At 37.6% G+C, this 23612-nt stretch overlaps 1 protein-coding gene across 1 annotated transcript in view; it reads right to left on the reverse strand.

Moving 5' to 3' along the window:
• Window positions 1–552: 552 nt before the first annotated feature.
• LOC128857694 (uncharacterized) overlaps window positions 553–23612 on the reverse strand; it is a 166427-nt gene continuing 143367 nt past the window's right edge. Inside the window, exon 8 of the mRNA XM_054093440.1 lies at window positions 553–2175. Within this exon, the coding sequence (XP_053949415.1) occupies window positions 1033–2175 (1143 nt within the window). The 3' untranslated portion in view covers window positions 553–1032. The remainder of the gene's footprint in view (window positions 2176–23612) is intronic.

Raw genomic sequence — 23612 nt, forward strand, 5'->3', positions numbered from 1 at the left:
GCAATACAGTAACGATCGACGAGATGGACAACGAAATTCATTCCAATAATACGCAAATGGGTTCAAAGGAACTCCGAGGAAGTGAACTGTTTCATGACTCAGTTCCTCTCGGGCCACTGATATTTCGGAAATACTTGTACCGCATGGGTGAGGTGCGACCTAGGTGCATATATATTGCGAAGCATCGAGCGATGACGCCGAACACACGTAATTTAGTTGTGACAGTTGGCTCGTGGAAAGCTCATGGATGCCATTCCAAGCTCTCCCGAAGTAATGCAGAAGTGGTTTCGAGAAGGGAACCCCCCCCCAGAAGAAGAGGAGGGATTGTTTTAGTGGTCCCACCATTCAACGCAGTAGACGACGGTCGCTGTTAGTGCGAAGGCATTTAGAACCCTACCTCACCCCTCCTGCTGTCATTCACGCGAAGTTTCTAGCCTTCTAGCTTTAGTTCTTGTGAACAACAGAGGAACTGTACTTTACTCAAAGATTTCGAGTAAATTTTGCTGCTCTCGATATATGTTCTAGAGAGTAGTCAAATCCTGAATTGATAGTCTACGCGGTGACATCTTTCAGCAAGACTCTATTCCTTCACAGAAAGCAATGGCGGTACAAGTGTGAAATGGTTGAAAACAAAAACTCAAGAAACATAAATAACCTTTGGATTTATCACATCGATTTTGGACTAGACTGCTTGCTTCACTGTAAAAAACCTATTTATAGCTTGTCTTGTACTTTCTTAGCCACAAAAGGTGAAATAGTTTTATTTTTAATTGTTTTTATTTACTACAACTTTGTTCCATTTGAAACATTCTTAACGATCCAGAAACATACAGCTAACATTGATACTTTATTTTTTTTCATAATTACTGCCTTGCGAGATTCACCCGCGCGCTTTGTTTCCAAATGATCTCACATCTCTTAAAAAACCAAATATAATCGCTCTGTCTATAGGAGTATTTTTCAATGAGCAGCTTAAATCTAAATCTACTTTGTGTGTCGTTTCTTGTGGAACATTCCGCGTAGAAATGAGAATCACACATTAGTTGCTTGTGGGTTGAGACCATCGACGTTAGGCGTTTCGGCCATAGTTGTGGAACCTATTTCCACATTTGCATACACTATCTCTTTAGTGATGGGGGCGGTGGGTTCATCGACTGTTCGCTGCTGTTTATCAACAACCGAGGGGGTATTTTCCAATACCACATCTTCTTTCGCTTCTGTATCCATCATTTGTTGCTTGGCCTCCTCCGACTGAGCTTCTTTGCCCACCGTCTCATGTGCGTGTATTTGCACTACATGTACTTGTTCCAACTCTGCGTCTTCTTTTGTAACACTGTTCTCTGCACTGGTAAGAATAGATTTCCTAGCTTCTATTGCTACCTGCTCTTCTATTTCCTCCTCCAAGTCTTTAGCTAGCGTTTCGCTGCGCACAAGTTTACGCTTGTTATTGTTGCTTGATATAGTAGTTGGCGTATCTGGTTCTGGTATCGGCAAGCGTATCTCATCGTCCACAGATTCGATGCGATCGAGGTGTTGTGCAAGCCCACTCAATCGTCCATTTCCATCTTTGCGTGCCGACGCTCCTATTATACCCGCTGCTGTTGTAGTAGCGCCACTTTCCACTTTATTATCACTTCTCTTACCCGCTGGCACATCGTCTAGCGCTAGCCTCTCAACTATGTGATGCATACGCGGCTCTTCCACATGCACCAAAACGAATGGCAACTTCAGCGAGAGTTCGCCACCCATACTGCTCAATGTTAGCTTCACCTTCACATAGTAGGACACATAAATGGCGAAGACGTTACGGTCATCACCCACATTGCCCGAAACGCCGTGTCCATGGTAGCCTGTTGGTTGTGGTATGCCCACGGCGGGACTGTGACAAGGGTTCATCGCTTGTCCGGGCGCTAGTATAAGATTTGGTGAACGTATCGCTGAGGCAGCGATGACACCGTTGACCTCTTCGAATTCAGTGGCGTGCTGTAGTGTGTCTTCGAGTGCAATCCAGTTTTTGGTTTGGCCGCGTTGGGGTTTGAGTATGACTGTGGTGTTCAGCGTGCCACCAGGAGGGACTGTGCGATCCACGGGCGAGCTGGTGTCGGAGTCGGCGACAACATTTTTGAATTTGCCGTTGTTGAACATGCAGACGTCGACATGTTGGATGGCGTTCACCTGGAAATGGAAGAAGGTTAAAGTGGGAGATAAGTAAATGTGAGGAATATGCGCAGAAATTATAAGAATTAATTGAAAATCAGAGAAGAAAAGCTCACTGTACAGCAGCGAGATAAGTTTGTATGCATTGAAAGACCCCACCAGTGGGAAGGAACGTTACATAATTCAAAAGGAACTTGTTCTTGAAATAATCTTTTGAAACAGGGATACATTTATGTTCCGGTAGTTGCTAAGAAGAAAAAGAAGTTGCTTACATTCTTGGATTTGATTTCTGCGCATCTTAAGCTTTGCATCGTTTGGAAATTGTTTTTGCGTGTCGGTTTCAAGCCCGAAATATGGTTGATCATTTCTTGGAATGTTTAAGTCAAATAGGTGCTTGCCCATCGCACCTTAACCCAAGGTCTAGCCAATACTCGCCTGTTCTCTTTAGCTCGCCTCCAAATGGTGTTTTTGTTGGTTTCCAAGAAATGGAGCTCCATCTTTTTTGTGCTTTTAACAATAGTCAGGGGGATGCCGATGACCGGGTAAGAGGTCACTGAGACTAATTCAGTCCTCTTCCTGGCAAGCTCATCAGCAATTTAATTTCCCAGACTAGAGAAATATTATTTGCAGACCCAAGATATTTGATCTCCTCCTTGCAGGAGTTGACTAGTTTGGATCTGCAGCATGGCGTCGTCAGAGCCTCGACTCCTTTTTACTTGAATCAACTCTACCTCAGGTTTTACCACAACGGACGAGTTCAGGTGTCATGTCACAGAGGGATCTCTCTTATTCTTGGTGGTAACCGTCTTACCAAACCTACTACAAATTTTAATTTAATTCCCCTCACAGGATTAAGCTAACGAAAGAGGAAATTGGCGCCTATGACGTGCATGTCTCCCTGAAGGCGTGCTATGCTGATTTTGGAGGTATTCAATAAAGACCAGAACTTTTGCGTTTTCTGGGGCGCTGTGCATATGATGGCTTATAACACGGCTGAGATAAGCTAATGATGGTCTCTTTGTAATCGGAATCTTTCATTTCTTGCCAATTTTAGACGTTCCTCTTCTAGAAGAAGTTCTCCCGATTGTTTGTACGCCGATAGTTGTAACGGGAGGATCCATATTGAAATATGTTCAAGGACTGTCACTTCAGCCAGATTCCCCAAAAATGTATAGGAAATGTCTTATGCCATTACAACAAAATCTCTTAGAAGATTTACATAACCAAGCACAACCATGGCTTCCTTGCTTTAAATTGATTTTTTGATAGACTCGCCAGGAGTTTAACTACCGCTATTGCATAAGAGCCATCGAAAGAGTCAAAGGAAAATTTTATATTGATTTTTGAAATTTTGATTCTATTAAAATATGGAAATTATTGGAAATGCTTTACTTTCAATCCAATTTTTACCTGTCGACGGAGAAAAAAAGTGCCAGTAAAAATTCAAATTTCAATCCCTTTAAAATCCATTTTCTCTTTGTTGCCACTTCCGGAGAAGATGCAAAAAATCTTACTTGTCCTTGGTGAAGCTTTATACCACCGAAATTTGCTGGTTTTAAATTAAAAATCAAATAATCCTCTTATCATTGATGATTGTCATCTGTCACCAAATCAACCTCAATGTTTGTTATTACAGTGACACAAATGATATGCTATAAGCCAGTATGGCAAAAAGCACGTGGAAAAGCAAAGTCGTAAACGTGCGCATAAGTCAACAAACAAATCAACAAAATCCGATAATGAACGAAAGAGCATTAAAAGCGGGCAAGTAAAAAGAAAAAGAAAAACAAAAACAAATAGAGGCACAAAAAAAAGGCGCAGTAGAGTGTGCCACTCAAATAGTTGGTACAAAATCACTAACAGAGGCTATAAAATAGTCAAAGCAGTGCGCTATAAAAAAAAACGCCTGTAAATATGTAAGTGAAGTTGTATAATAAAAAAGTCGGAAAAGACAAATTTAAAAATTGAATCAAACATGCCACCAAATGTGTCTAAAGCCGTAGCGCGTGGTGAGCCTTATAAAAAATGGTGGCCAGCTAAGAGAATTTTTAGTAGAATTTTATGCACCAATAAACTTTGCTCTATTCATATGTGTGTGTCTAAAAGCACGTGTTTGTGTAAAAGCTGTAAATATTGAAACGTGAAGGTATGTAATAAAAAGGTGAAACAAAATAAAATACCTTGAAATCAATAAATGCCAACGAAAAGTTCAATATTCGGTAACTGATTTTTTCTGTGGATTTTCGAACAACTCAATAAATAATCTATTACGTGCAACGATATATGTGTAGGTACCTACACTAGCAAAGCTATAGTAACAATACCCTGCATGGAAATCTTTTGGTTCCCAGCCAGTGTGCTCTCTGTGATTTTTAGAGCCATTTATAAATTTTGGTTCAACACTAGTACTAATTTCACCAGCTGCGAACCAGTTCCTTAGTGACTAAATTGTGTCAGTTCAAAATTGGAGTAAGAAAACTTTTATTGCTATTTGTCGAGATTATAGTTTAGCACAATAGAAGTAAATTTTTAGTTTGACACTAGTACCAATTTAACCAGTTGCGAACCAGTTAAATTGGGACTAAATTGTAACTAGTTCAGAAATAGACAAAATGGGTTGCCATTAGAAACATTTTTGATGCAAGCTTTTTATTTAAATATTAGCACATTTGATTAACTTTTTTGTATAGACTATGACCACCGTAACCACACCGAAGAAAAATTCCGAAAAGATTTGAACTTATTGAAATAAATTTTTAGTTTGGCGCTAGTACCAATGTCACCAGTTGCGAACCAGTTCGTTGGTGAGTAAAAAGTAAGTATTACAAAAAATTTACTAAATGGATTGCTATCAGAAACATGTTTAAAACAAACTTGACATTTTTAGTTTAGCATTAGTACCAATGTAACCAGTTGTGAAGCAGTTCGCAAGGTATTGAGCGGTACCTAGCGATTAAATGAGGTACTATTAGAAAGATTTTTAAAATAAACTTCTAACTTTTAAGTTTGTCATCAAGACCAATTCCACCAATTGCGAACCAGTTCTTTAGTGACTAAATTGCAACTAGTTCAAAAATGGCCTGAATGGAGTGCAATTAGAGGCTTTTTTAATAAAACATTTTTTATATAATATAAATATAAGCGCACGTAAACACACCGAAGAGAAATTCCGAAATAATTTGAATTTATTGAAAGATACTTTTAGTTTAGCACTAGTACGAATGTCACTAGTTCGTAAGTTACAAATTGGAACTAGTTCAGAAATGGACTAAATGGGGTGCTATTAAAAATGTGTTTAATACAAGCTTAAAATTTTTAGCTTAGCACTAGTACGAAATTACCCAGTTACCAACCAGTTCGTTAGTGGCTAAATTGTCACTAGTACAAAAATGGACCCATCTATTAATAATCATTCTTAATACAAGCGTTTTTAATTAAGTATTAGCAAACTTCATTAATACTTCTGGGTAGCCAGTGGCCGCTGTAACTACACCGCAGAGAAATTCTGAAATAAGTTCCACTTGGTGAAATAAACTTTTGATTAGCATCAATTTCGATAATTGCGGCCAGTTCCCTAGTGACTATATGGTAACTAACTAAAACAGAAATAGGCTTAGGGCGTTACTTTATAAAAATATATTCTTTACTATTTTTTAAATATATTTTAGCTCAGATGAACCATTTTTTGATTAGCCTGAGGCCACTGTAACTTCACTGCAGAGAAGTTCTAAAATTAATGAAATACATTTTTGATTCAGTACTAGTACTTATTTGACCAGTTACAACCAGTTCAGTAGTAACTAGATTGTAACTTGTTGAAAAATGTACTAACTGCAATAGTATTGAAAACATTCTTCCTATTATTTTTTGAAACTAACTATTTGCACAATGGTTGACTGTAAGCGCCATAGTATAGTGGATTTCCGCATGACTATTATACCAATAATACCGGGTTCTCTATCCCTTGTGAACGCGCAACTTCAAAAATCGCAGAAACCATTTCTTTACTTCAGTTTCTTCTTCATACTCATTCGCTCAAGTCAATATTGGGTGAGTGTCTAACATTTGGCGGAACGGAACGGCGAATTTATCGACGCATGGTTCATAATTGTGTGGAAGAGTGGGAGGTATTTCGTAACGGATAGGAAATCTGTACTGATCTTAAGTATAGACCTCGCTATGGGTTTAGGTTGGATTAAGTTATTTTGAGGTGGCTGCTAAAGATTCTCTCTCTAAGATGGGCTCTTTGTGATACCAACTTCGATTAAAAACCTGTACTTTCTCTTATACTAAACTGTAAAGTCAACGAACCTGATCCGAATTCTTTACACATCTACAAGCCAACCCGTAGGGTCAATGAACTTAAGCAATTGTCACATTTATAATTCTGATAGGGCTCTCAGGTTTGTTTAAAATAATGTGCCTAAAATGTTTAATTTCTTCTACAAGATGGCGAACGGTCGCAAAGACTTCTTAAGTCGTGTGGCTCATCTTCATCTTAGCAGCTCCTGCAAAGGTTAATGAGGGGAACTCTACTTGTACTGTTTGTTTTCGAGGAAATATGTCCCATAAACTGGCTCATGATTATGGCTATTTCTGTTTTACTTTTCCCAATTTTCTAGTATTCTACTCAGCCTTAATGTGGTTTGCTAGGTCTGTGCAATTTTTAACTTTAACACTCTTCTTTCGGTAAGTATTTCCCAATCCCGAGCTTCTAGAAAGCGATCAGAATATCTGAACCCCTTCTTTTAAGATCGACTTTTCGTTGCCTGGCGACGCAAGAGCTAGCGGCTTTCTCTGCTGGGCAAATCTAAATGTATGGTGTTTATATGTATCCAGATATTTATTGCTTGCGCCGTGTAGCTACATTTATTGTATTGCATGCACGATTTGGCTTCTTTTATTGCTTTCATGCCCTTACCAATACCCAGCTTTTACATACGTGTATGTCTCCCAAAGATATTGATTTGATTTGATTTGTGTTTCGGCTTGTGTGCCGCCTGCAGGATATGATACGTTGTGATAGTTACAGCAGTCATACATGGAAATCAACTCAGATAATGTCCCCGCAAAATTCATATTTCGCTGGTGCTTGTTTATTTAAGTGAGTCGAAAAAAGTTGAAAAAAGCATGAATGCAAAAATTTGTTTAGAACCAAGATCGCCAAAATTAATGGAAATTGAGGTGAGTTTTATATTTAGGGTGGTACAACTATGAGTGGAAGAGGAAATGCGACTTCAGAGTAGGATGGGTTAGGTCAGATGGTTCATAAAAGAACTCACATAGGCCTCTAAGGTTTATTGTGTTACCAGTGCTATGTATTTGGAGTCGAATATATTACTTTATGTAATTCTTAATGCACGTCTTCGCGGTTTTAAGAAGTCATTTAGCTTTTTGTCAGCAATATCCTTCAAGGATGAAAAGTATGCTGATCCTAGGCACATATGTCGAGTTCTACAAAGAGCAGGTCAGTAGAGAAGTAAGTGATCCAAAATACCTTAGCACTCGCTTCGTTGCATGTGTTATGCGCATCGCTCTGGAATAAACCCATTCAGCTGCGTGATGTGGAGTGAGACAGTGTCCCGTTAGTACTCCAACTATTTGTTTTGTCAGTCTTTTCTAGAAAGTGAAAAAATAAAGTTTGTATTTTTCGTATTCCAAGACCTTGTCATAATTTTGGCAGTTTTGACGAGTTTCCAGAGTTAATTCCTCATTTGGTTCCATTTTCAGAAACAATGTTGATGGGTATGTGTCTGACCTGCTCAATCTCGGCGAACGAATACCTGCCTTAGTGAGCTCAAGAGTTCTCTTATTTTCTTCTATTCCTCTGTGTTCTGGTGTTCAGTAAATAGTGACCTGTCCATTTCCGTTTCAATGGATGAACTCTGCATTTCGGATCTCCGTTGTTGAACACATTCCGAGTGAGTCCAAGGAGCCATAATTGCTTTAATAGCCGCTTGGCTTTCAATGAAAATGTTTGTCCGAGCATTAAGAGGAGTTAATTCTAGTGCCAATACAGCTGCCATTGTTGTGTAATAAGAAATGTTGCTGACCAGTTTTTAATTACACAACTCTCCTTTCAATGCCTTGAACTAGTGAAGCCCAGAGGCTGAATCTGCAGACATGCCAAAATACTGCACTCAAAACAGCCACGAGATGCCTCTTCAAGTCGCTTATCAAACATCTTCACAGTAGGGTCTGTAAACTGCTTATTAAGGAGCATAATACTATGCACAGCAAGTAATTTCCTAGGAACTACTTGGACAGGCACTTGCTGGAGATGGAACCACCTCTTAGGTACATTTGAAGGCATATCCATCAACTTTCTCACCACAGTCGGTTCTACGTTTCCTCCAGCAGCATTCTCGGTATATGTGTGGGGAGTGTTTATGCTGCTACAACAATAACAACAAAATAATCTCCATTAATTGACTGAAGAGATCCAGATGTAATCAAATGAACGATATATCACCAGCTCTGGTCCTATGGCGTCATTGAAGACCAATCATTTATTGGCTACAAAAAAATTCAGCTGCCTAGTAACACAATGGCATACTAGATATTGCAGCTCTAAATATCCATAATTGACTTCGACATATTTCACATTTGCCATAACATCAGCTATATCTTAATTTTGCCCCTTAAACCAAGCCATCTAGCACGAAATTTACCTTTAATCTGACCACGTCGATGCAGTTTATGCTATAAGACCTTCTCTTTCGTAAGACTTAAACTTACACTTGTTGAAGCGGCCCCTGCATTAATCATAGATTTCTTTCTGAAAGATTCAGTCAGCAGAAATGAAAATGCTGAGATGGTCAACATGGGTCAAAATATGTTGACAAAGTATCAAGTCGATACATTTGTGGAAACCTTAAAATGGAGCCGATTGAGCAAAAAGTACAAGAGAGCCGTCTTCGCTGGTATGGCCATGTCCATTGGAAATCTGAATCCGATATGACAAAAAAAGGTTCTAAACAGAGTTGCGGCTCTGAAGAAGCGAGGGGACCAGCAGATCGAAGAGAATTTAAACACCAAGGCGAGCCGAGATCGAAAAATTTGGTGATTACGAACGAGAACTGACCCTAAGAAAACGGAACAAAGGCAAGGAAGAAGACTTCAACGATTGAAAGCTTTGCATTTAGTACTGGAGTGTAAAGTAGACAGCATCGCATAAACAAAAAAAAAAAAAAAAAAATTTGCATTTTTTGAGCTCCCCGCTAACACAGTGTGTCACGCGCGAGTTAAATACACTTTAATCACCCCAGCTAAATATTTTCTACCGCAGACATTTATGTTCGTTTACTTTTCTCATAATCTGATTATTCCATTTTCGTTTTATTGTCGACTCTTGAGCAAATGTAAATACGTACTCGTACTTGTGTGTTATTTCGATTGCTTTTTGCTGTTCTTCATTTGTGCCAATCAATGAATTGGAAAATATTGTTTTGTTGTGACATGTCCACTCTACTATATTTCATTTCACATAACTACTTCCACTTAACGTTTGGTAGAATGTGGTGGTGAGAAGTCAAATGGTGTTTGTTATCATAAATATTTTGCTTTTGCGCCTGAAGGTATACTAAACATGCGATTTTTATGATGGTTTGTCAATAATTGAATTGCGCGATATTCTTAGTGGTCGTGAGGTAGCGCAAAATGTCGCGTGACCTTTTCATAGTGGGAATTCTCTTTAGATGACAATTGAAGAAAATTGCTGTTGGTCAAAACTCGATGGCAGTGAAAGCGAAATATAAGAAAAATACTAGAGGAAAATAAATTTTTAATGTTTATTTATTTTGAAAAAGTCAAGAAAACATGCTTTTAAAGTGATTACTAATAATAAAGAATAATGAAAATAAATACATGCAAGTAATTCAATTACCAACTTACATCTAAGTAAACTAAAAGAGTTCAATTGTACAGAAATGAGCAATCAATGCCACCTTTAATAACATTGAAAACAAACGGAAGAGCAAGAATCGTTCTTCTATAATATTTTCGTAAGGCTTCAAGTTGATGTGTAAGATGGGATACAAAATTTTACTGATCTTAGTACAAATTTCGTATGTAGAGCTTGCCTTAGTGTTGCCCTGAATGCGGTTTTGCACTTACTTCCCATAGACTTTTACACTGTTTCCATCGCTGCTCAAAGTGCAAATAGGTTCAAGGAGGTTGGCCTCTAGAGGCTATCTTTCAAGGGTCATGTTAGAATTTTTAGGGAGTTAACACCGTATTTCTGTGAACTTCGGACAGATCTCTCTATCCACAAACTGGAATTGGCGCATCCTTCCAATTGGGCAATCTTTCCAAGAAGGTAGGATTGGAACGACGAGAAAACCTGCAACGAAGCTGGTACCTCTGTCTTCAGTAAATCAACCAATTTATCCATTACCTTAAAATTTCCGAATACTGCTAATGTTTTTCAGATAGAAGTCTTTGCGATTTCGCAGGCATCGAAAATGCTATAGTCAAGCCGCGATCAAGGCTGATGATGAGGGAAGATGAATTCAAATATCTTGGGTGCGCAGGTGACATTGCTCTGCTCTGGGTTCCAGACCCTAGGAACATAGAGGGAAATGAAATTGCTGATGAGCTTGTTAGGAAGGGGAGTGAATTAGCCCCAGTGACCTCTTATCCGGTCATCGCCACCCCCTGATTGTTGTTAACGGGACAGAACTTATTTCTCAGTAAAGCGCAGAAAAGATGGACCTTTGTTTCCTCATGTGCTATTTCAAAAACCCTTTGGCGCCAGCACAATAGATGGAGGACTCCGAAAGTCCCGGGGACTCCGCGCCATGCAATTCCCAAACTTGTAGTTGTGTTAATCAGTAATCGGACGATCGGCATACACGCGAAAAAGCAAGGTTTACCATTTAACCCGCATTGCAGAAACTGTCGTTACTTTTCTAGAAATATACTTTTGAGCACTCTTTCCGTAATTGTCCGGGTTTGGCACATAGTCGATTAAGGTCACGGGGTGCTCCTTTCTTTGGCAGCCTGGGGCATCAGGCCATCAAATTTCTTCATACAGCATTGGTGGGCTATAGATATCTATAGAGATCTGTTGGAGAAATGGTATAAGATGTGTTAAAAATGGACGCACGCCTCGAAAATGTTAAATTAATTTTTTTAATATTCACAGACAGACACGATCTCATGTACCATCGATAAAGATTGTTCAAGTCGAGTTGAAGTTTCTGAGTATTCACTGAGTACTTAATAGATGAGAAAATTTTTATATCATCCTCGGAGAGGAATAAATTCGCAAAGGAAAAACATTTCCTTATGTAATTTGCTTATTTCGACGTATTTAGTTTTTAACGAAGCATTTAATTACAGCGCGGTACTGGAAATTTTTGCGTCATCGTTATGCATCTTAGAATGGAATAGAATTTTATATAGCAAGAAATGTTTTTCCAAACACCCAGGTGTTATTGCCCATGGCACTTAACGTCAAGAGAGAGGATTTTATTCGATGGGGAAGGACATCTGGGTTGGCACGTGACTACCATTCGGAATTCAGAGAGAACGTAGGTTCAAATCTCGGTGAAAGACCAAAATAAAGAAAAAGATTTTTCTAATAGCCGTCGCCCCTCGGCAGGCAATGGCAAACCTCCGAGTGTAATTCTGCCACGAAAAAGCTCCTTATAAAAAATATCTGCTGCTCGGAGTCGGCTTGAAACTGTAGGTTCCTCCCTTTGTGGAACAACATCAAGACGCACATCACAAATAGGAGGAGGAGCTCGGCCAAACATTCAAAAAGGGTGTACACGCCAATTATATATAATATATATATTAGGCCGGGTCGATTTGTGCGGAGGCAAAAAAAATCGCCCATTGCTCTGTGAAAATCATATTCTAGTGATCAAAATAAGAAACTTTGCCGAAGGAACCATACCTCTAAAACAAATTCTGATGTCCCCCAATTTGGGTCGAACTTTTTAGTTTCTTTTCTCATGTAAAGGCCAAAAATGGTGATATTTTGAAATGATTGTATGGGGAACTACTCAGGGGAGTTCCAGGGGGTGTGCCACTGGCATGGGTGGATCGGCCGTCCAAAGATTGTGGGGGTCGGTCATACATTTGGACTCGATTGGAGCACTCTAAATGGGTCAAAGGAGGATTTTTCGTTCGTAGTAATATCAGCCCCAACTCGTACTCAATGGCTTATATATATAGCATTCTCCATATTAAAAAAATTTGAATCTTAAGTCAGTTTGCGATATACATTAGACATGTAATGGAAAGTGAGCACGCTGTGAAATTAAAAACAAAAACAAGCTAATATAAAAGAAAAAAAATGCGTCACAACAGCGTAACAGCAGAATATAATTAAAAACTGTGTTTCGCGGTAAGCAGCTAAAAGTTTGTACAAAGGAAATGCTTGTATGGAAATGTAATTCATACAAGAAAAAAAGAAAAAATCAACAAAAACCACAACCCAATAAGACTTCTGAGTATATAAACATTTGTATATGAAAAGGGTCATCAGATTGGAGGTACTTTCCCCAATGGGGTTTTTAGACTACTGTCAGCCTGAATACATACTTTTTCTCAGTATTCATTGACATTTCGTCAGGGAAAGATTTACGCCTCAAAACGCCGTTTACATATTGCTCAATTGAATTATGAAAAGGGTTCATCGCGCGCTCACGTCAACTTATGGTGAACAGCGATGAAGCCCATTTTTGGCTAAATGATTGAGTTAATAACGAAAATTGCCGTATTTGGACTAAAGAGCAACCGGAAGCCCTGTACGAACAGTCATTACAACCATTGAAAACAACCGTTTGGTGCGGCTTGTGGGCTGGAGCATTCATCGGCCCACATTTCTTCGAGGACGAGGCGGGCGCCAATGTAACAGTGACTGGCGAACGCTAATGAGCCATGATAAACGACCTTTTGATGCCGAAAATTGAAGCCCGTGATCTCCAAAAGATTTGGTATCAACAAGACGGCGCTACTTGCCACACAGTCCACAAAACAATGTATTTACTGCGTTGTTTTTTCGGTGAACAATTAATCTCTCATCTCGGATCAGTGGATTGGCCACTAAGGTCGTGTGATATCACACCGTTATACTTTTATTTGTGGGGTTTTGGAAACCTAAATGCTTTATGGATGAACCAACTTCGATTGAGACATTACTAAAATTTTTCACTAGATACCGACCGAAGTCCTTCAGTGAGTCATGTTTATGGATAGCCGAGTCACGGCGCGGTTGCGGCCTACATTTGATGGGGATTATCTTAAGAAAATAGTGTCGTGAATGGTTCTACATAAAAATAATAAAGATTGCGCAATAAAATTGTATTTTCGTTGCTTTATTTTAATTTAAAATCCGCTACCTCTAAAATTATCACCCTTTGTATATACACGCTCTTTGCGCAAATAATACTGGTTTTTAGTAAACCATATATGGATGTGAGTAAATATTTATGTTTATGTCAAGTTTTTATCCACCGTTACATTGTTCTGCACATTCCATAACATCCGTATGGCTTTTAATTTTTGTAGCAAAATCAGGAAGCGTGAAAATTTAGCAAAATTTTATGGTGAGGAACAAAAAAATTCAACACACAATACGTAATTTGACGCACAACAAGAAAGTCGTTTGTTTTGACTACATTGTTGCATACTTTTGAACCGTTCAAAGCACACTTCGGCAAACGAAGTACTAAGTGAGAGCGAAAGTGTACAAAAGTATGCAACAAACTGACCCAAAATTTGTGCTGTGCAAGACAGTGTCGGAAAACTTCTCCTTGGGAGCAACCAGCTCACCCAACATAACACAAAATAAGTGTAAGAAGGTAGCATAAAAACATGCTTTGCAATGAAAAAACTTTTTAGTCAAAAATAAAAAATAAAGTTCAGGCGCCAAATTTTATGTAATTTGTGGATGCTTTGCTGGCGAAAAGTTTTAATTTCTTTGGGCAGACTGTTTTGCTGTGCAGTGGGTGCTGTTTAACGAAAACAAAAAAATGGGGGAAAGAATAAAGTAAAACAAAAATTAAAAAAATTTAAAAATATAACAGAAAGAGGAACAGAAATATATGAAAACTTTACACCGTTTTTAGGTAAATGATATTTTAATATTAATGCCATAATTGAAAAATAATAATCACAACCTGTCCAAACAATGTGGCGCAAAGAAAAATTGAAATATTAAAAATATATATAAAAAACTCGTAGGCGGTCGTTTATTCAAGTTACGGGCGCTTTTCTTCATAAATACTTCATTGCCTAGCAAAAAAAAAAAAAACAAAACGTTTTAAAAACCTTTGCCGTGCGCTTTTAGTGCTGCCTTTAAGAGTGAGGTGCCTATAATAAGAATGAGAATTGTAGGCTTTGTTTGCCTATTCACGAAAATATTTCAGAAATGTACTGGGAAATGGGAATAAGTTTCCGCACTAGTTGACATTCGTTTGAAGCGTAAAGATCCTTTTTTATCCGACGATGAAAATCTCTACGTTCGTCACGAAAATACAGTATTTGCGGCAAGTCATGCTTCATTAGTACCTTTTAAAGAAAAGTTCACCGGAAACGTGTCATATATTAATCAAAATATACGATAGTCACGCTCCATCCAATACAAGTTGTAAAGAGTGATTTCGGCGCTTCCAAAGTGGCAATGGCAATTTCGACGTGAGTATTAAAAGTTGCGAAGCGGCACCGAAAAAGTTCGAAGATTCTCAACTAGAACAATTATTGGATGAAGACGCATGTCGAACCCTTGATGACATGTCTAAAGAGTTGGATGTTGACAGATCAACCGTCGGTAAACGTTTGCACGCGATGGGAATGCTCCAGAAAGCAGGTAACTGGGTGCCACATCAATTTGGAGGAGAGGGATATCGAGAGACGTTTGGTGACGTGTGAGATGCTTCTTGAACGGCAGAAAAGAAAAGGTTTTCGCTTCATCACTGATGATGAAAAACGGATCTATTTGATAGCCCTAAGCGTCGAGAATGTTGGAGTCAGCCAGGTGAACCAGGTCTATCGACAGCGAAAAAAAAATATTCATGCTTCAAAGCTTATGTTGTGCATCTGGTGTGATCAGAAGGATGTCATCTATTATGATCTGCTTAAACCATCTGAAACCATCACTGGCGATCGTTACCAACTACAGCTAATGCGTTTGAATCGAGCTCTCAAAAAAAAAGGCGACCGGAATGGGACGTTAGACATGACAAACTGATTTTGCTGCATGACAACGCCAGGCCAGACGTTGTTAAATCGGTCCAAAAATAGTTAGAGGGACTGAATTGGGAAATCTTGCCCTACCCATCGCATTCTCCCGACATCGCACTTACGGATAACCATCTGTTCCGATCAATGCAGTCAGTCTTTATTGGGGAGCGATTCACTTCTTACGAGAGCATCGCAAATTGGCTCTATGAATGGATCAAGTCAAAAGAGCTCGAATTTTCCGTATGCTACCTGAAAGATGGTGTAAAATTCTAGCTTCCAATGACAAATATTTCAAATAAATCAAAAAATAGTTCGTAACTTTGGCTAAGAAAGGACGGAAACTTGTTTCCTCACCAAATATTTTCGAAACTAATTTTATTTATATATTTGGAATCGTTTTAAAATTAGTCCAGTCTACACTAGGTTTTAAAAATTTGTTTTCGTCACGTTATTGTGCATTTCCTCCATTAAAGGCCTACCCCACACTTTCTTTATATGGAAGAAAACGTTTAACACTGTCAGCAGAAAAATTTTACTTAAATGAAAAAATATAGTGTAAAAAGGGCGGCATATTAAGGAAATGACTTTCCAAATACAAACAAAGAACTCCATTTAATTTCATATAAATTTAAAAATTTTCTCTAAGCTCCTTTTGGTATTAATTTCGTAAGAGAAAAGTACATCTCAATGTCCTCAAAATCGCCAAATAGACGTCTACCGAACCGTTTTGCCGCTTAAATAGCAAATAAAAATATATAAAGCGGATAGAGTGCGGCTACTAGCTGAAGACCATTTAATAGTCAGCTTGGCAGCAAATGAAATTTCCTCTCTTTAAATGCGTTTAAAGTGCGAAAAAACGGCCAGCGTGCCAAGAGCTCCGAAGGGTCTATTGGCTACACTTTGCGGATTTGACCAACATCCTGCTGACACGCACTGTCTATCTAATGATAAGTTAAGTGCAGTAACGCGTGCGTTCATTTAAAGTTTTGCAAAACGCTGCAAAAGTTCTTGAAACCAGTGGTGCGTGAAAAGTTTCAAACGTGCACGCAATTTTGAACATACCTTCAGGCGTTGGCACATAAGCGAAAGCCAAATGCGTTAGATAAAGTAAGTTTTAGTTAGTGTTTAATTAAAATTTCAAAGTAAAATATTAGCTTAGCGAATGCTTGGGCGCCTGTACATAGATATGTTTTTCTTTCATTTTTTAACCACACGAATGAGTAGTAATCTTTTACCTTTTTTTATTGTAAGCATACACGCACGTGAGCGTGCCACATATAACAGTTTATACTGAATTGTGTTGCATTGAAAACCTGATTGTACACCGATTTATATTGAAAAACGAGGCATATTTCTAGGCGTGCTCACTTATGCTGCTTGTTTGCTATATTGTGTTGTCTAAATTGCTGCGGTCAAAGTAAACTTGCTCTGTCCAGCCCTCTTTTGCTAAAAAAGTATTATTTCACGCCGAAAAATATGCAACAAAAATAAAATTTTATAGCTATTGTGAAGTGGTGTGAATAATTGTGGTTCTGTGGTTGGTTTTATAAATTAAATTTGGATTTCGTCAGATATTTTACATTAATTTGTGCCCTGAATTAGGTATTGCATACTTTTTGGTGCGCGAATTATTTTCCAAAATATGTTTAACTTTTTAGGAGAGTTTGACTACACAAATTAAACTTCCTTTTCTCTAAGGTTGTAAACTAATTTGTGCCTTCCGTTGCTTATTTTTTTACGCACAAAATATTTTTTTATTTTTATTCTTTTTTTCAACTGTCTCTGGCACTCTTGGTTAAGCTATCAGCATTAACTACTACATTTTACACCGATATAATTTAGTAGTGTGCCGGAAAGTATGCAAAGCAAATTATATGCTTCAAGAGTAAATGCTATAATACACATACGTAAACGGCTGAGCAACAGTTTATACCAGTTTTCATATCCGAAACTCACATGTATCTACAATTTGGTTCAAATTCCTTTATGTTTTTTTTCCTTTTTAACTTTCTGCCGCTTCAGGCGTTAAATATGAAATTGGATTGCTAGTCTAATTCATTACTCGCTCCAATTTGCGGTAGTATGACGGAAAGTATGCAAAGCAATTTGTAACTTTATCAAACCTAGCTGCCAAATTTAAAATCCACAGGGTGCTACTCCGGAGGGAGCTTACAGCAATACTACACCTACACCATTTCACTTAATTAGAACGTGCTTTTATATAGTAAAGCAAACGATTTACTTTATATTATCAGGTCAGTCCATAAATTCGTGCGTTTTTTAAAGGTGGTTTTAAAATTAATAAAAAGATGTTCAAAGTATTTATTAATCATTACAAAATTTTCCTTCATTATTTACAATGTCTTCCCAACGTCTAGGCAAATTTTTAATTTCCTGCTCAAAAAATTTTTTGTTCTTGGAGCCAAAATACGCTTCCATATCCCTTTTTATAGCTTCTTTTGAGGAGTAGTTCTTGTTACTCATTTGGGATTGAAGTCCACGAAAAAGGTGCTAATCACAAGAAGCAGAATCCGGAGAGTATGGTGGATGCGGCATTAGTTCCCATCCGAGCTCGTTAAGCTTGCCTAATGTTTGCCTTACGGTATGAAGTCTTGCGTTGTCGTGGTGAAACAAAACTTTGCGTCTATTCACTAAAGACGGCCGATTTTTTAAAGTGCCTCATTCAGGTTTGATAGCTGATGGGAATAATAATCAGCAGTTATCGTCTGGTTTGGTTCTAGAAGTTCGTAATAAACAATACCGGCCATATCCCACCAAATAGACAGGAGAATCTTCTTGGGGTGAAGGCCATCTCTAGGGGGCGGTTCTGGTGTTTCATCTTTATCTAACCATTGGCATTAGCGAACAGGGTTATTATAAAGGACCCATTTCTCATCACCAGTAACGATACGGTTCAGAATACTTTCATTTTCAAGCCGTTGCAGCAGCTGAGAACACACATTCACTCTCTGCTGAAGGTTGGCGACGGAAAGTCTATGCGGAACCCATTTTCCCAGCTTTGAAACCTTTTCCAACTGAACCAGGTGTCTGTGAACTGTTCCATGCGATGAATTTAACCTCTGAGCTATCATATCGACTATCAAATTTGGCTCAGCTTCCACGAGTTCGAGCAAGGCGTCGGAGTTAAAGACTTCAGGACGACCAGCGCGCGGGGCATCCTCCACGCTGCAGTTACCACTTCGGAAGTTTGAAAACCACTTTTGCGCAGCCTTTACACTCACGGAATCCTCTCCGTGAACAGTGTTTATTTCTGCAGCAGCAGTTGTTGCATTTTTACCACTTTTATAAAAAAGATACAAAATATGCTTCTTATACGCGTTCGAAGATTCCATTTTATTTTTTAACAACATGTGCTTCTATCCGCGATTATAATCACTTGTTGAATGTAGAATATATCAAAAAAATATAAAGAATTCCGTTATATTCCGCGAATAATTTTTTGTATGCAAATATCGTACAAAAGTAAAATTATGGGTAAAATACGCACGAACTTATGGACTGACCTGATACTACTCGTTAAAATAATTTGGTGCCAAGCTGAAAAGTATGCAATAGTAATTTTAACCTCATAACGGTTGTGTGTTTTTCTTGTTTGAATTTATTTAAATCAATTAATTAATAAAATTGAGAGCTTCTTTCAATTGATGTATATTAGGTTTTCATTAATTCGGTAGTAGCCAAAAAGTATGCTAACAGAATTTAAATGCTCCGAGTGCTGTCTAGTTTTAGGCACTAGCTTGTTCTTGAATTTTCCTTCCGAAGTATTGTGTAGTGTCAGATAACCAACTTAATTTTAAAAACTATTAATAATCTGGAAAGTATGGAAGCCGATTTAAATTTACTCAATATGTTGCTTACTTTCGGGTCCTGGATTTTTTTGATTTTTCTCTGTAAAAGAACTGTGAGTACCCATTGTCAAATAAATAACTTAATTTAGTAATACTCCGAAAAGTATGCAAGGTGATTTAGATTCCTTGAAGTGTTGCCTACTTTTGGGTATTGAACTGTTTTTTAGATTTTTCTTTGTAAAAGAATTGTGGGTGCGTATGGCCAGATAAATAATTTAATTCGAAAATTTATTAGTAATCTGAAAAGTATGCAGGCCGATTTAGATTCACTCAAGGTGTTGCCTACTTTTGGGTGCTGAATTTTTTTTAGATTTTTCTCTGTAAAAGAACTTTGAGTACGTATTGCCAAATAAATAACTTAATATAAACATTTTTATAATACTCCGAAAAGTATGCAAGGCGATTTAGATTCCCTTAAAGTGTTGCCTACTTTTGGGTATTGCACTTTGATTTAGATTTTTCTCTGTACAAACTAAAAATTTGCCTTGTGAGATAAATTCATCAATTTAAATAATTTGTTGGTAATCCAAAAAGTGAAACGAAACGTTCAGAGTATTTCTCCATTTTGAGTGCTAGACTAGATTAGATTTTGCTCATTAAAGCCCATATACAGCTACTCGTTTCCAGTTTAATAACTTAATTTGCAAACTTTAGTAGCTATCGAAAAAGTATGCAAAGTGAACCTTAGTACTGATGGTATGGTTTACTTTTGGGTAGCACACTGTTTATGCATTTTTCTCGTTAGTAATTATTATCAATCATTGCCAGTTGAATACCTTAATTTATGTAATATGGTAGTAGTCCGAAAAGTAGGCAGGCTGAATTAGATTATCTTGAAGTTTTGTCTACTTTTGCGTACAGTTCTGTTTTTGGATTTTCAGTACTTAATTTTTTTTTTAAGATTTTTTGTTTTGAGGGCTATAAGCAGCACACATTGTGAGATAAAAAATAATTAAAATAATGTAATTTAAATAATTTGGTAGTGGTCCAAAAAATTATGCAAGGCGAAATTAAATGCCTAAAGTATTGTCAGCTTTCGGGTACTAGGCTTATATTTCATTTCTTTGTTTTGAAGAACTAGAAACGATCAGTGTACGTTGACAAATTTAATTAAAACAATGTGGTAGCACTCCGAAAAATAGGCTATGCATTCGAAAAACGAAATTCGTCGCTCAAAATATTGCACACTTTTGGGGTTCGGGTTACGATTGTAGATTTTTCTCTAACTAAATGTAAAGAATTTGGTAGCAATCCGGAAAGTATGCTAAGTATCGGAAAAGGGAACAGCAAAGCTCACAATATTGCATACTTTTGAGATTTGGGATATGATCTTTGGTTCTAACTTCATTTAAAGAATTTGTTAGCAATCCGAAAAGTGTGCTATGTATCTGAAAAGCGAACATCGTTGCTTAAAATATTGCATACTTTTGGGGATCGGCATATGATTTTGGGTTCTAACTTAATTTAAATAATTTGGTAGCAATCCGAAAATTATGCTATGTATCCGCAAAGCGAACCCCATTGCTCAAAATATTGCATACTTTTGGGTGTTGGGATATGATTTTTGATTTTGCTCTTTATTAAAAACAATCACTCAATATCAATTGGCCAATTTAATGATTGGCTCACCGTGAGGATTACAGCTCACCGTGCAAAGCATACAAAGGCTTTATACCACCTTCAGTGTTCCTACCCTCTTACTTACTAATATATTAAAAAAGTAATATAAATAAAGACTTGTGTCAATATAGATACGTAGATGTGTGTGTGGAAGCCAAAAAAGTAATAAAGATTAAATTAAAAAAGTACGCATTCAATTTATAAACACATTTAAAAGGAATGCCTACAAACACACTTTGCGGCGCAACCACATTTTTCTTTAAGTTTGCGAGCACTTCGTAACTCACAAATAAGCACGAAATGAATATTGAATATAGCATTGGAAAGTAAAATGTTTTATTGAAAATCAAATGACACTCGTGGAATTTCGATGAAGCTTTTGTGATGTTTGATATGCTTGTGTGGGGTATATTTATAGGCAGCCATAAAAATATTCGGTGGCAATAAAGTTACCGGCAGCAAATAGTTGTGTGCTTCGTTCCTGCATTTGATGCGATTTGCGATTCAAAGAAGAAAAGAAATAAAATAATAAAAGTGTATCCATAAAAAGGGGCATAAACTACAGAAATTTGTAAGTAGTAAAAGGAAAGCCGAAAGGTATGCAATGCTGGTGGAGAAAATATGTAGTAAAAATTACAGAGAGAAAAAGAGAAAAAAAAAAAATGAGCGGTAAAGAGCGACATAGCGGCCGGGGGATAGTCAGCTAAACTATATAAAGGGTGATCAATTTAGCGTTATCAGATTTTAAAATGAAATAAAACAATGAAAATGCAAATTGATTGGGCAATATCTATTTTTATTATAATTTTTGTGTAGATCCATTCATGATATGCATTTTTTTTAGAGATAATCCCTTTCAAATGTTGTCCGCAACTGCCCCGTAACTCGGCTATCCGTAAACACCAATGACTCGGTAACTCATGAATAATTTTAGTAATGTTTGCTTCCAATGCCTCAATCGCAGCTGGTTTATCCACGCAGTATTCAGACTTTACACAGCCCTACAAATAAAAGTTTAAGTCGAAAGAGCCCTATTGGAAAGAGTACCTCGAATTTGATCACCCTTTGCAATGAAATCCGGTGGGTGTGATGCAGAAATATGTGCGAACTTCGCATTTAGTTTAAGTCTTTATAACAGTAAAAATCTAAGCAGCCTACTTAGCGACGCATTATATGATAAACTTTTAAGTTGAACAACGAAAACTTAAAAATTTTGCGACTGGAGAAACTGTTTACCAAGCACGGATGACGGAAAGGCAATGGATTGCCCACAGTGAGAGGGAGAAAGAACAGGAAAGGTTTCAGTACCCACGGAAGTGTGGTTGCTGGAGCTAGGGAAGGAGAAGAGCGGGAAGAAAAGCATGATAGAGAGGGGTATGGGGCAAGAGAGAACTGCAGAGAATGAAAAAGAAAGGTTTCAGTACAAACAAAGACATATTGGCGGCAATAAAGTGCGATGGGAGGGAGAGAGTGAAGGAACAAACAAGAAACAACTGCTGAGGCATTAAAACTTGAGCTATGAAACACGCCCCTAAACACAACGAAGTAGTTGTTCCAGCGTGTTTACGACTTTCTAAGCACAAATTTTAGTAAATTTTTGCAACATCACCGTTTTCGCTTGAGAAATCACCGGATTGACAAACTACGCTTGAACTTTATGACCTCAGCAGCGGCCAACTACAAACTATAATATTAACGAAATTCGATTGATAGCAGCTATAAAAAGAAAGTAGGAAGCTAAAGTTAAATTAAAGCATACTTTTAGGCGGTTAAACGGAAAACTCACAAAAATTTAAATTTGTACACAGATGCCGACAGCAATAGAAATGCGTGTGCAGCAAAAAACAGTCACACACACACTCATACATACATATATACATACATACATACATACATATGTATGTACCGCATTCCTTGAAAAACAAAAAATCTTCACACGCTTCCTCCAGCTACTAATCATTATAAAACTTTAAGTGGCCATAAAATAGCGCACGGCTTTTCACCAACATGGAAGCGTTGCAAGTAAGTACGCGTGACGGGATTTAAACGATTTGTTTTTTGTTCTTTGTTTCATTTTTGATATGGGCCAGCGGCAACTAAAGTTTCACCTACTCTTATGAGGCTGCGTGTGATGCGGCTTAACCGTGAAAAGTTTTTCGCTTACACTTCCTTGTTTGTGTAGGAGGCGCGCCTGCCCACTGAAATAGTTGTGGCTAAGCATACTTTTGCGGGCGTTGGGTAGTTAGCTGAATTTTAAAGAAAAATTAAGTAAATTTCCTATTACATTAAAAGAAGACTCTGTAACCATCTGAGTTCAGCGACCACTTTTGGTGACAACTTCTAGGGTCAGCCTTTTACCGACCAGTTTTTCATTCCAGATTTATTTATTTATTTATCTAAGATAAGTGGGATACTTTTTAAAAAAAAAAAAATTCGCTTTGATGGAAAGTTAGGTTATGTTAAGCTGTGTTAAGTTATGTTAAGTTAAGCGGTTGTGCCGAAAAGAAGGAGAGATACACATTTATATATATTGGGTTGGATAATAAGTTCATAGCGTCATATTTTCTTTTATTTTACAACGGTTCGCTTGCTGTTTGGCAAAAGGTAAGCATTCATTCGAAAAACTCTTTTTGCTCTACAAAACTATCTTAATTGTATTTTTGAGTTATTTAATTTTTTACTCGTTTTGAGGCTTAGAAAAGGTATTCCCAGGAGGCAAAAATAAACATTTTCGACAATTGCTCTTCTTTGCTTTTCATCGAGGTCAAAAAG

Source organism: Anastrepha ludens, chromosome 3 (genome assembly GCF_028408465.1).
Source record: "Anastrepha ludens isolate Willacy chromosome 3, idAnaLude1.1, whole genome shotgun sequence".
Lineage (NCBI taxonomy): Eukaryota > Metazoa > Arthropoda > Insecta > Diptera > Tephritidae > Anastrepha > Anastrepha ludens.